At 36.0% G+C, this 13,906-nt stretch overlaps 1 protein-coding gene across 1 annotated transcript; it reads right to left on the bottom strand.

Annotated features, from left to right (window-relative positions):
* Positions 1–248: 248 nt before the first annotated feature.
* On the bottom strand, positions 249–11,339 carry LOC124880868 (peripheral plasma membrane protein CASK-like). The gene is made up of 10 exons (XM_047386259.1): positions 11,279–11,339; positions 10,447–10,602; positions 7,698–7,791; positions 7,197–7,300; positions 7,008–7,091; positions 6,821–6,882; positions 6,594–6,683; positions 5,324–5,378; positions 4,344–4,532; positions 249–1,736 (listed from the first exon to the last, which is right to left on the bottom strand). The coding sequence occupies exons 2-10, from the start codon at positions 10,567–10,569 to the stop codon at positions 768–770; spliced, it is 1,770 nt and encodes a 589-aa protein (XP_047242215.1). The 5' UTR covers positions 10,570–10,602; positions 11,279–11,339; the 3' UTR covers positions 249–767.
* Between the last annotated feature and the right edge of the window lie 2,567 nt (positions 11,340–13,906).

The following is a 13,906-nucleotide window of genomic DNA, read 5'->3' as shown; positions in this document are numbered from 1 at the left end:
TCTGCACACAAGTCATCTGGATGATGAAAATCTAATTTCACAAAATTTAAGACAAGTGCAAATGTAAGATTTAACAGAAACCTTCTTGCTGTGTGGTGACAGTTTTGCCACAATACCCTGCTACACCAGGCTCCCTAAAGGCTAGACAGCATTAAAAGAGGACCAATGTAAAACTTTAGCTCCTTACCATTTCCTTCCTGTAAGTCTTTAATTACAGCTTATCAAAAAGAAAAATGAAAATATTGACATGGTTTTTCAAATCAGTTTATTGCAGTGATCACAGTAGGTTAAATTCAGCAAATATTTGTGGAAAACAACAAAGCAACAAGATATTCATGAATAAAAGGGTAAACTCAAGGTTCGATGTTGTAGAAAGGGAATATTATAGTCATCCTGACCGTTTTCATATGCATTTATGTACAAGTAAAAAGCACTTGTCTTGTTTGACCAGGTTAACTTTAGAGATTCAGTGCTTTAATAAATCTGAAAAAAAGCATTGAAAGAAAATATATGAAGTGTAATTATTCTGTCTTGAAAAGGGTAACTATTGACAATATATGTATTGTAAAGATCAACATTATAGAGAAGAATAAGTGTTATATCGCTATATATGTTTTATCGCTATATGTTTCACTCCTGTGTCGCCACACAGGAGTGAAACAAATGCTAAGGGCAGGCCAGAGAATGATAAATTGCATAAATTCCAATCAAATGTTTTGTTGTATAACTAAATTGCCATTAGGGAATAAGAGACTGCTTCTAACTGTTTACATCCATTCCATATTCTGCCTTTCCACCTCATTGCTTTCTTGAAATGAAGGGATGGATTGGACGGCAGTTTTTAACTCACCTAAGACCTTTTCCAAGTTTTCTGCTGCCTCCCTGACTGATTTCACAAATTTCATGACTTTTGATCTGATATCAGCTTTCTTTGGGGCAGACTGGTTCGATGCCTGATTGTTTTCAGCAAGGTTAGATTTTTGCATCAATGAGCCGTTAAGTAGCATAGTCATATCTGAGGTAGGTGCAGGTTTATCATTTTCATCCTCTGACTGGGGAGAAGCTGTACCTGTCCTCTCTACTTCCCTCCCTTTTCTAATATGGTGAATCTCTTTAGCATCCATTGCAATGAAGAAGATATCCACTGCCACAAACAAACCAGACAGTACACCTGTTGCAGCCTCTGCTACACGCACTGCCCTTGACGTCTGTGCAGCAATCTTGCCAATGTTCAACACTCTAACCAGTCGAATTAGCTCAGTAATGCCACTAAGGCCTCTTCCTGCCCGAAAGCCAATCCTTCTTAGATTGTCCTCTGTGAAGTTGCCATCAGCATCACATGCTTGTGCACAACTGCTTCTGATGGTTTGCAAACTATAGCTAATCTCCAAAAGCCAGGAGACAACTGCACAAATTTTCTGTTTAAAGTCTTTAATTATGCTGCGGACAGCTTTACGATCAGAAGACTGGTTGATCATATTTGTGATGTTTGAGGCACCAGCAGTGACTCCACCAACAGCACCCACCCCTACACCAACTCCAGTGACAATAAGTGAGGCTCCTAAAGTGAATGGTGCCAGAATAAGCCCCACTATGGAAGTAATTCCTCCCACTGCTCCAACCACACCTCCTGTCAGACTGCCGATGGTGGTCCCCTCATGAACACGCTCAAGACCATCAGCCAGAGTTCTCAGCTTCTCCAGCTTGATCTGAAGTTCTTCCACTGTTGTTTGACACTAATAAAAACAATTAATATATTTTTAGCAAAAACATTTAACAAATTTTAATCAAAATTCTAATCAAAATACAATCAGAGCAATTTATTTAACATTTTGTACAGTTTTACAGTGGTAGGAAAAAAACGATGTCAGCTTCTAGCAACCCTACTGTATTTGTTCGGTCCACATAGCAGTGTACTGTCAAAACAAGTAGTAAATAAAACATCCAACAGCCAACCACACATAAATGACAAAAACAAATAAATTCTGCCTTATGTAAAAAATTTTGTTTGAACTTTTCCAAAAAAAATAAAGGGTCCACTCAAACAACAACTTTATTCTTGTGTTTTTCTGAGTGGGTAATACAAAAAAGATGATAGCTTGATTAATTTTTCCACTTTGAAAAAAATGTTGTTATTCGCCTGCATTACTAGATATTCACATATGGGACACATAACTCTCGTTTTGGTATTTCTTACCTCATATAATACAAAAGACAAATAACTTCCAATATATTGGAATAAAAAAATGTTCCCAGAAAGTTCCTAGAAAAAAAATATAACAAAACAAAGAAAAAAACTATGAAATATCACTAAATGACTAATTTCTAAAAACAAAAATACCTATAGTCATGTGAATAAATTAGGACACCCTATTAAAGCCTATCTTTTTTAAAACATATTTAGACGTCTGGATATTGAATATCAATTTCAACACAACATAAAAATGTAATCAGGCGCAGATGAAGAGAACATTATCATTGAACATTTTGATATAAACATTTTGTTTATATCTCACAGATTTAGCTTGGAATGCCCCTGACTTTTGAAGTGCGAGTGAACATCATGGTGAGATCTATGAGGTTCCTACACTTTCAGAAAGAAGATTGTAGCAGTTTGTGAGTCTTTATGAGGTAAGGGATTTAATGAAGTCTCAGAAGAATTTGATGTCAGCAAGTCTACGCATAGAAACATCCTAAAAGTGGAGCACATTTAAAACAAATGTAATATGCCAATGACAAGTTCAACCTGAAAGTCAATCGAGAGATGCTGAAGGAAGTTTCCAAAAACCCTAAAAAGCCATTACGGGAGCTGTAGCAGGCTCTTGCTACTGCTGATGTGAAAGCACAATTAACTGGAGTGATGCACAAACTTTACTTTCGTGGGAGGTGTGCATGAAAGAAATCTTTGCTGTATAAGAAAAACACGAAATTCATACTAAAGATTGCCAGAGACAACAAAGATGAAGGTCAGGACACAGGATTAATGCTCATTAGACAGATCAGGTCATGGCTTGTGGACTCTTTGCTGCAGCAGGACCTGACCAGGCCACCATCATAGGATCCATCGTTAATAATATCATGCATCAGAGAGGACATCCACAGCGTTTTGCTGTCCCTTATATTTCGAATCACACACAAACAGGTGACCCAGTTCAGTCGTGTTATGGCCGACTCGCGATGCCTCGAATGTCACTAAAATGCGTCACCAACACAAGTCTTGATACTCGCTTCACAAAAAATCTGCCTGTATTACTCGATACACGCTTCGAAGCCTCGACATGCTGGACACATCACTAGCCAGAAGACTCTATATGGGAAAAGACTTCATTCTTGTGGTTTAATCCACTGGATTTCGTTTCTGCTATTTGGTAGTTTTGATTGTATTTTGAACTTTGATTATTGCAGTATTGTTACATTTATTATAGCTTTGCTATCATACCTTTATAAATTGACATGCATTCTTTCTGAACAATCTTTTGGGTTTTGTTAATTATGTTGTGTCCACAATGAGCCAGGATATAACAAGCTGTAAATCCATGACTGAGAAGTAAGAAAAGGAAGATCTGGGCCTAGTCAAGCCCAGATCTTTATCCCTCTGAGATGCTGTTCGTTAAACAGGCTCTATATGCAATAAGTGCCTCTAACATCTCCCAGATGAAAGTGACGCATTGGGCAAACTTTCCTAAGACTGATGTCAGATACTGTTAGATGGTTACAAGAAGTGTCTTGAGTTCTTTCAGCTAAAGGGGATAAGACTCGATGTGTCCCAATTTTTTTCTCAGTTAGAATCTACATTTTTGATATCCTTTATTTTATGAGGTACTAAGTTGTTTTTATTTATTTAGGTACGATAAAATCTCTAACATTTCTCTTGCAAACACAAAGAAGTGAGATTACTCATCAATATGTGAACATCCCTAAATAAAGAACTGAATCTTTAACCAAATATCTTGTTCTGTTTTTACATGACTGTCAATAAATTTCTACAGATTTGGTTTAAAATTGATTGCTATGCTATGATCCGAATCAAAACATAAAAACCTTAATTAGTGACCGCATTCTTGCTAAAAGCATGTCCAAATAAAGTTTCTGTAAATATTAAATACTTAATCTGCACATAACTTTAGCATTATTGCTAAATGTTTCTGGACCGTGTCTAAAGGTAGGCCTCCTGTGTGTTTTATTAAAAAATCATAATTTCTTGATGTCATGCTTCGAATTAGGCTAAGATGGAAATGAGGCAAGTTTCTTGTAAAGTAATACCTTGAAAAATCATGAAGTCTAAATGCTGGCTGAAAAAAAGGGATTGTTATTTCAATGCAGTAATAACAATCATGTCATACCTTTGCCGTGAGACATGTGATGATGATAGGACGTGCCAGAATCTCACTGGCTGTGGGTCTATCTCTGGGATCTTTCTTCAGAAGATCAGCCAACAGATCGCAAAGCTCCAAGGAAAACTCACTTGGGAGTTGTGCGTATTCAGCACAGATGATCTTAGGCATGAGCTTGATTGGTGTCTCTTCAGAGAACTGAAAAGCAACAGAAATAAGAACAAAAAATTTTGACAAAACAAATTAAGCACTACTTTGCTTGCTAAAAAATGCAGACCATATTTAAAAATAGTATTCTGAGTAGATTTTGCTTTGATATCATGATATTTTTTTTTACAGTCAAACCACTATTACCATTTTACATTGTTTTCTCTTTGTAAAAAAAAAAAAACCCATCACCCTTAAATAAAAACATAGATAACAGCATTTAGGCTAAAGATACATTTCTGAACAAGCTCTCTTGTGTTTGTACAATTTTAATTTCTCAAGACAAACGTTTAATACTTAAACTTTAGAATACACCCAATCTCACTTATGGTTAACCACACTCAAAAACTGCATTTAAATTTACAAGACAGGCAACAACAACACTTTCAATGTGGTAAAATGCAGTGTTGCTACATAAAAGTTAGTTCATGAACGCAAAGGAAAAGAAGGATGATAAAATAAATGTATCTGCCTCAGGGCATAGAACAGCAATGCACAGAATCTGCCTCACAGGCTACATGAGGGTCGCTATGCTATGGCACATTGCAAAGATCATTTAATGTTTGACAATCATATCAAATTGTCATTTTCCTCAACCTTGTTTAAAATGTGAATTTGGTTTTTCAAAGCAAAAGACTCATAATACAGATGATTGACACTTTAAATGTAGCCTTACCTTTGTAGAAGTCAAATGAATATTGACAAATAATACCTTCAGGGAATGTTTGGATGGAAATTGAACAGTGAGTTTTAAAGTTTTATTCCCTTCTTGTGCAACTCACCGCTCGCTGTTTTGTACAAAGCTCATAGAGGATGCATCCAACCGACCAAATGTCACTAAAAAGTACATTTATCAAGTTAGTACACAAATCAGTTCAAAATATGGTTTTACCAATAAAACTTAATGTGCAGGAATATAAAAGCCATACGTCATCAAAAACAGAACAGAACATAAGACAAAAAAAATCTAAAATGTGGGGAATACTGCAGTTCTAATATTTACTGTTGTCCCAATTAGAAAACCTAAACATTTAACATGAACTGTGTGACATTAAATTGACTGTCAAACTCTCAATAAAAATATGATATTTATAAAACGGTGTATAGTTTTGAATTTCTGTGGTTAAATTTAGTGCCAAAACACATAATGGGTAATGCATAAAAAAGTGAATTACAGTTGTTCAGGGTGACATGTTAGAATAAATGGTTATTTAATCTGTGTGTCACATGTGTGTCGTATGTTAGAATAAATAGTTATTTAATATGTGTGTCACATGTGTGTCGTATGTTAGAATAAATGGTTATTTAATATGTGTGTCACATGTGTGTCGTATGTTAGAATAAATAGTTATTTAATATGTGTGTCACATGTGTGTCGTATGTTAGAATAAATAGTTATTTAATCTGTGTGTCACATGTGTGTCGTATGTTAGAATAAATAGTTATTTAATCTGTGTGTCACATGTGTGTCGTATGTTAGAATAAATAGTTATTTAATATGTGTGTCACATGTGTGTCGTATGTTAGAATAAATAGTTATTTAATCTGTGTGTCACATGTGTGTCGTATGTTAGAATAAATAGTTATTTAATCTGTGTCACATGTGTGTCGTATGTTAGAATAAATAGTTATTTAATCTGTGTCACATGTGTGTCGTATGTTAGAATAAATAGTTATTTAATCTGTGTCACATCGTCTTAACTTTATTTCAGCAGATCGTTTTACAACTGAACATGGGACCTATTCAATTTTGGAATCTCTCCCTTCACTAAGTGGTTAGATGTTATCAATATTATATTTAGTTTCATTTCTATAGAAAAAGATGGTTTGAGTTGCTACTGTTTGTCAGTGTAATGTTATTTTCTGTTTCACCTGATCTTGACGTGTCTCTTCAGAATTACTGCATCAGTAGTTTATATTTTAAAATTTGAAGTCTGCATGTTTTTGAAGATAAAAAGTGTAGAGATAATCTTTTCAAATGTGCATGACCCTTAAAGTCTATAATCCTTGCTTTAGCAAATCTCATGTTTAAGCAGCAGTAAATAGATATACCTTTTGGCGTCATAGGTGCCCTCTGTAAAGATTTCAGGTGCCAGATAATTTATTGTTGCCTCTGATGTCACTGATGACAGTTTCTTTGAACTGTTTGAGAAATAAAATAAATAAAACATGAAAAATCTATGAAAATAAACATTAGTCATGGTGTCCATTAAATCCACTATAATTGCAAATATTATACATATAAATGACACTGCTGCATGGTTTCTACGATACATTACTTTTCATGTATGTTTCCGAATCCAGCCAAGCACACTAGTCCAAATTCTGTAAAGAGTACAGTCTACAGAAAGAAGAACAAAAACGTGTAAATAAACTTCACACAGACTGGAGAAAAACACTGTTGGATAAACTTTACACCATTAAGAAACAGAACAGCACATTTTCATTTTCTAATCTGTTAATTACCTTTGGCATAAGATCTTTGTGAAGCAAAGCAACTTCATGAATGGCTTTTAGGGCAATACAGATCTCAGCAATCCAGCTCAGAACCTGCAAATTAAATTATTTCACAAAACAAATAGTAGGATTTAATTTAAATTGGATTACTTGCAGTATTTCACTAAAATGTGTCTTTAAATATATTTTCAAAACAACCTTGGATTCTTGTGGGGTCTCTGATGGCATTTCTCTAATCTTATCAGCAAGGTTCCCTCCATGGCAGTTCTCCATCACTACATAGGACATCTTCTGACTCTCATCTTTCATTCAAGAAAAAAAAAGTAGTATTTTAGAATAGTTTTTATTTTTTGCATTTAATGTATGAGATGTTCCCAACAAAGCATAGGTTTTATATTTGTCTTAGAGCCCGCTTACAAGTACACATTTAATTTATCAATATATCAATCAGCTTATCCAAGAATGCATGTTGTATTTGATAAAGATCTCCATTTTTATTTTTCTAAAAAGAAAAAAATATAACAACCCATAGCCTTACAGGTAGAATGAAACCTCAATTTGTAACTGATGTTATATGCTGATGGAGACAGTAATGTTCACATTATTATTTATTAGGAGTGAACAAGGTATCAGACCTCATATACATCAAGTATATGAGGTCTGATACCTGGTGCTCGCTGAATATGTGTCAAAACATACCTTTAAAATAGTTTTTTATTTTCACGAGATGGGGATGATCTAAATTCTGAAGGGTTTCTATCTCTGAGGTCAGTGCGTTTGCAGTAGCAGAATGCTGTTAAAAATGGTATTTATATTAGTACAACATGACAAAGATGAATGAAAACCATTGAATATGAGTCATCTGATGAGCAAAAATACATTTTATTTATTAAAACAATTTATATCTTAAAATGACTTACAGATAGCCTTACACTTTGTCCTTAGCGCATAGATGTTCATGAATATGTAAATTAAACCACTTCTTCCCTCACTCGAACAGAGAACTCGCTTTTTGTGTTACTAATAAAGTGTTATTTGAAAGCATTAATCCATGGTTAGGCCATACAATATGCTTAACATATGTGTACTGTGTGGTACCAGTGTAAATGTTCATAATAGTATTATAAACCAAACCAAATCAAATCAAATTAAACTTTATGTAAATAGCACATTTCAGCACAAGAAGATCTTAGTGCTTTACATAAAAGACTCTAAACCCATACCACATTCAAAACTTAAAGGACAAAAATTAAGACAAAAAATAAAACGACTGATAAGAATGTGTTGCATTTAAAATAAAAATCAATTAAAATCTCTTTCAAAAAGAAAAATCTTAAGCTTGACCTTGAACGCTGAGAGGGTATCAGACGTCTAGGAACGAAGTGCACTTTTTGGACAATAAGGTTTGATAATATCTCTAAGATAAGGAGGAGCAGAGGAGCAAGAAACCCGTGGAGGGAAGACAAGACTATTAAAAAAGAATATCCACTAAATGCACGCAGGAGTAAACACTGCCATTGACTCCAGCAAACAGGAGCAATTTGCAATAATTTTCAGGTCAGGTCACAGTTGTGTTCTCTTCAAATGCAAAGCTATCAGGTGGAATGAGGTTAAAAGAGATAAAAAATAATAATCTATTTTATTATTGTTTTAATTCCAGGTTCTTTGTCAAAACTTTAAAAGCAGCATCTGACCGAAGCAATCATGTCAGCATGTTGTTTATGAATCCTAGCTGATGCTGCAGAGTGCAAAAGACAGATGAATGATGACTGATTGAATTTAAACAAACCTATCAGATTCTAAAACCATTTCATATCACAATAAAAAATCATGGTGGCGCAGTTGGTAGCACTGTTGCCTTGCAGCAAGAAGGTCCTGGGTTCAATTCCCGGCCTGGGGTCTTTCTGCATGGAGTTTGCATGTTCTCCCTGTGCATGCGTGGGTTCTCACTGGGTACTCTGGCTTCCTCCCACAGTCCAAAGACATGCCTGTTAGGTTAATTGATCTCTCTAAATTGCCCTTAGGTGTATGAATGAGTGTGTGCATGGTTGATTGTGTGTTGCCCTGCGATGGACTGGCGACCTGTCCAGGGTGTACCCCGCCTCTCGCCCATTGCCTGCTGGAGATAGGCACCAGCTCCCCCGTGACCCACTATGGAATAAGCGGTAGAAAATGACTGACTGAATAAAAAATCAAACCCCTGAGCACAATTAAGTCTAGCTGGCAGCGCACTCATAAGACACATCTTCATAACCCTCCAACGATACACATCTTGAATCACAGAACCTTTGGTTTTCAGAAATAAAACTTCCTCTTCTAGTTTATTTTATGATGCTCTTCTCACATTTCAATCCCTTAATTGACTCTAAACTTGTAAAATATAGGAACAAACCTTCATTGAGAGCACCGACGAGGGAATTCACCAAGAATCTTCATTTTTTGTAACTGTTTTGTGTTATTTTCTTATAATCTGGATTGGTTTTGTGAAAAAAGATTTCTACTAGATACACGTAGGACAAACAAAGCCATCAAGGCCAGAAAACAAGAGCAAGTTGCAGTTATTTTCCAATCAGGTTGTAGTTTCCTTTTCTTCAGCTGGATTCGTTTTAAAACTTATGACATATCAAAATAACAAAGTTATTGTATTTATTAAATATTATAAATATATATATTTTATATTCATTTGTTTTTAAAAATCTATATGTTGCAGTACCTTTTGTGTGCAATTAATCTACAGTAAGTGTCACTCACCTATTCACCTAATGTACTAAATCTAGGTTGTGGTATTTTATAGAATTATTGGCATTAGTAAAATACTTTTAAAGTCCTATACTGTGTTGCAGCATAATGTTAGAACATACAAAATTGTGATTGTTTTTACCACATCAATCTGCTAAAGTCCCTCAGGATATGTTCCTGGAGTATTCTGGGCTGGTATTTTATTATGCCTATTTGCAAGCTGCCTGCCTAAAAAAGTTCACCTTTGACTAACATTCTGTTTTTCTTTTGGAAAATAAACTTATCAGCTGAACTTGGAGCCCTGTCCTTATCACTACTTAGTCATATCCTGGTCTATCACAGCAACACTTATGGAAATGTCTTTCTAAACCTATGTCTTGTTCATTTGATAAATTATAACACACTATATCCAGGATGTCCTGCATCACAGTCTTAGATTTTTTGATACATATTACAACACCTCTTTTTCTGCAATAATATTAATTCTGGTTTAGACTTAATAGTGATAAGACATTAATGGTTATCCTTAGTGAATAAGCCTTTGCACTGATCCTTTTCAAAGGAAAACGATTTTGTTTTAATCATGCAGCAATTGTTAGTCTTAAGAAAATTTTATAATTATACAAATTCAAAATCCAAAAATAGGCTACATGTTATGCAGATTAATTGATATGGTGTAAAAAAAAAAAAAAAAAGGTTAAACTCTTACCTCGGGTAGAAGGACCCTCTTTATAAAGAATGTATCATCATCTTTTGTGGCAATAATGTAATTTTCCGTTCTTTGTGTTTCCACGTAGCCTTCCTGTTTCAATTTGCTTTGTTCTTGACCCATCCTTCCGCAAACAAAACGGAGCAATTCCTACAACTTTTAGATAAATTATGATGCTTATTAGCCGTTCTTTACAAGTAGTTCTTCACAGTTCTTTACAATTACTGTTTTCTTAGTTGATTTCAACAAAGTCAAGTACATCCTAACTCATAGTCCTATAAAAAATACATTTTGATGCTTAAATAAAACACACAACAATTTATGTAATAGATATTTTAAATATACAACAATAAAAAAATCTGTACATACCAAAATCCTGAACTGATAACCAAAAGGGAGCTAGAAATTATACTTATAAAGGGAAAGTGAAACTAAACTAACAACTCTTCGTTGATTTTAAGATGTTGTACCTAATCATGCCGAGAGAAAAAAAAACTGTGCTGTCGTGGAATAACGACAATTTTGGTAAAGCTAATTTATACCAGGTCATACATGTTAATGCTGTCACATGAATTGCAAAGCAGCATAAAATAGAGAGGTCTAAAGGGCAAAACAAAGTCCCGCATAGCGGACGTTTGCTGTTCTTGATGATCTGCGCTAAACAATGGGAGATTTGTGGTTTACAATATTATTATATATAACTATATTACAGACGTCAAACTAAAGCCATTTACAAATATGCTTACAAGCCCATTGTCATGTAAACGTAAAACAAGTAGTGATACAAAAACCTCAGGACAATAAGACATAAGATAAATTAAATAAGATTTACCGTAATCTGAAGAAATGAAACAGACGAAATGAAGCTTCCACAGGTAGGACGTCTCGATAAGAGGTTTTACAAGTAGGCGACCTGTGACGTAACATTGTATGTGCTTTACCATAAAATAGGATGGACATAGTACAGATGATAAGAATAACGGAGGTGACTGTTTCACTTCTTGTTTTAAGTTTACATAATGAGCTTGTAAGAATATTTGTAAATGGCTGTTGTCTGTAATATCGTTACTATAGGGTAAAACACAAATTACTTCCTTCATATGTATATCTAGATGATATATCTAGATATATATACATATATCCCGGTGGCATAATCTGACGAGATAGCACAGATCATCAGAATATGGAAGAGCAATCCCACCATAATTAAGAATAAATACAGATACAGAAAAAAACATATACATAAACCTATATATATACATATACATAAACCTATATATATATATGTGCTGACAACAATATATGATTTTGTTATCAGCACATTCAACTTTGTACAGAAAAAGGTTTCCTTGAAACTATTTCATTCATTCAGATCTAGGATGTGTTATTTGAGTGTCCCCTTTATTTTTTTGAGCTGTATATATATATATACAGCTCAAAAAAATAAAAATAAAGGGAACACTTAAACAACACAATATAACTCCAAGTAAATCAAACTTCTGTGAAATCAAACTGTCCACTTAGGAAGCAACACTGATTGACAATCAGTTTCACAGATGTTGTTCAAATGAAATAGACAACAGGAGGAAATCTTTGGTGATTAGTAAGAAACACTCAATAAAGGAGTGGTTCTGCAGGTGGGGACCACAGACCACTTCTCAGTACCTATGCTTTCTGGCTGATGTTTTGGTCACTTTTGAATGTTGGTGGTACTTTCACACTCGTGGTAGCATGAGACGGACTCTACAACCCACACAAGTGGCTCAGGTAGTGCAGCTCATCCAGGATGGCACATCAATGTGAGCTGTGGCAAGAAGGTTTGCTGTGTCTGTCAGTGTAGTGTCCAGAGCCTGGAGGTGCTACCAGGAGGCAGGCCAGTACACCAGGAGACGTGGAGGAGGCCGTAGGAAGGCAACAACCCAGCAGCAGGACCGCTACCTCCACCTTTGTGGAAGGAGGAACAGGAGGAGCACTGCCAGAGCCCTGCAAAATGACCTCCAGCAGGCCACAAATGTGCATGTGTCTGCACAAACGGTTAGAAACCAACTCCATGAGGATGGTATGAGGGCCCGACGTCCACAAATGGGGGTTGTGCTCACAGCCCAACACCGTGCAGGACGCTTGGCATTTGCCAGAGAACACCAGGATTGACAAATTCACCACTGGCGCCCTGTGCTCTTCACAGATGAAAGCAGGTTCACACTGAGCACATGTGACAGACGTGACAGAGTCTGGAGACACCGTGGAGAGTGATCTGCTGCCTGCAACATCCTTCAGCATGACTGGTTTGGCAGTGGGTCAGTAATGGTGTGGGGTGGCATTTCTTTGGAGGGCCGCATGGTCCTCTATGTGCTCACCAGAGGTAACCTGACTGCCATTAGGTACCGAGATGAGATCCTCAGACCCCTTGTGAGACCATATGCTGGTGCAGTTGGACCTGGGTTCCTCCTAATGCAGGACAATGCTAGACCTCATGTGGCTGGAGTGTGTCAGCAGTTCCTGCAAGATGAAGACATTGAAGCTATGGACTGGCCCGCCCATTCCTCAGACCTGAATCTGATTCAGCACATCTGGGACATCATGTCTCGCTCCATCCACCAACGTCACGTTGCACCACAGACTGTCCAGGAGTTGGTGGATGCTTTAGTCCAGGTCTGGAAGGAGATCCCTCAGGAGACCATCCACCGTCTCATCAGGAGCATGTCCAGGCGTTGTAGGGAGGTCATACAGACACATGGAGGTCACACACAATACTGAGCCTCATTTTGACTTGTTTTAAGGACATTACATCAAAGTTGGATCAGCCTGTATTGTGTTTTTCCACTTTAATTTTGTGTGTGACTCCAAACCCAGGCCTCCATTGTTTAATAAATTTGATTTCCATTGTTGATTTTTGTGTGATTTTGTTGTCAGCACATTCAACTTTGTACAGAACAAAGTATTCAATGAGAATATTTCATTCATTCAGATCTAGGATGTGTTATTTGAGTGTTCCATATATATATATATATAGTCAGTGTCCATAGTATACAGTAAACTATCCTTACTAACAATCCTATCTCCCACCAGATGCACTACGCCCCTGACTTGTTCAGCAACATCACAGAAGTTTTTCAGAACCAGGCTTCTTCCTAGAGGCTCGAGCTCAGTCAATAGGAGAGAGGCTGAGGTGGTTCCAAAGACCACCCCTTTGTCTCAGTCCCACTTCATTCAGATTTACATCTCCAAGAGCATGTTGAGGGGAGAAGACAATGCAGACAGTAATGTAAAAAGAAAGAGGTACATAAATGGCCTCAGGGAAATCCGTTGGGTGCAAAAAATACAACAGGGATATATCGGAAGGAAAATATATCAGCACAAATAAAAGGACAGTAAAATAATAAAAAGATTATTATATAGTATAATAATAATATATTTTAGGAAAACAACATGTTTTAAACATATTTTTGAGTGGTAATAA

The sequence above is a fragment of the Girardinichthys multiradiatus genome, chromosome 14 (assembly GCF_021462225.1).
Source record: "Girardinichthys multiradiatus isolate DD_20200921_A chromosome 14, DD_fGirMul_XY1, whole genome shotgun sequence".
Taxonomy (NCBI): domain Eukaryota; kingdom Metazoa; phylum Chordata; class Actinopteri; order Cyprinodontiformes; family Goodeidae; genus Girardinichthys; species Girardinichthys multiradiatus.
This window is presented reverse-complemented; position numbering and strand designations above follow the sequence as displayed.

What these genes read in the sequence shown, in the direction of transcription:
- LOC124880868 (XM_047386259.1), bottom strand. Translation starts at nt 10,569, where the DNA reads ATGGGTCAAGAACAAAGCAAATTGAAACAGGAAGGCTACGTGGAAACA. An exon ending in AGACCCCACAAGAATCCAAG is followed by an intron (nt 7,092 to 7,196) that starts GTTGTTTTGAAA and finishes TTTAATTTGCAG; the next exon opens with GTTCTGAGCTGGATTGCTGA. An exon ending in ACAAAGATCTTATGCCAAAG is followed by an intron (nt 6,883 to 7,007) that starts GTAATTAACAGA and finishes TTCTTTCTGTAG; the next exon opens with ACTGTACTCTTTACAGAATT.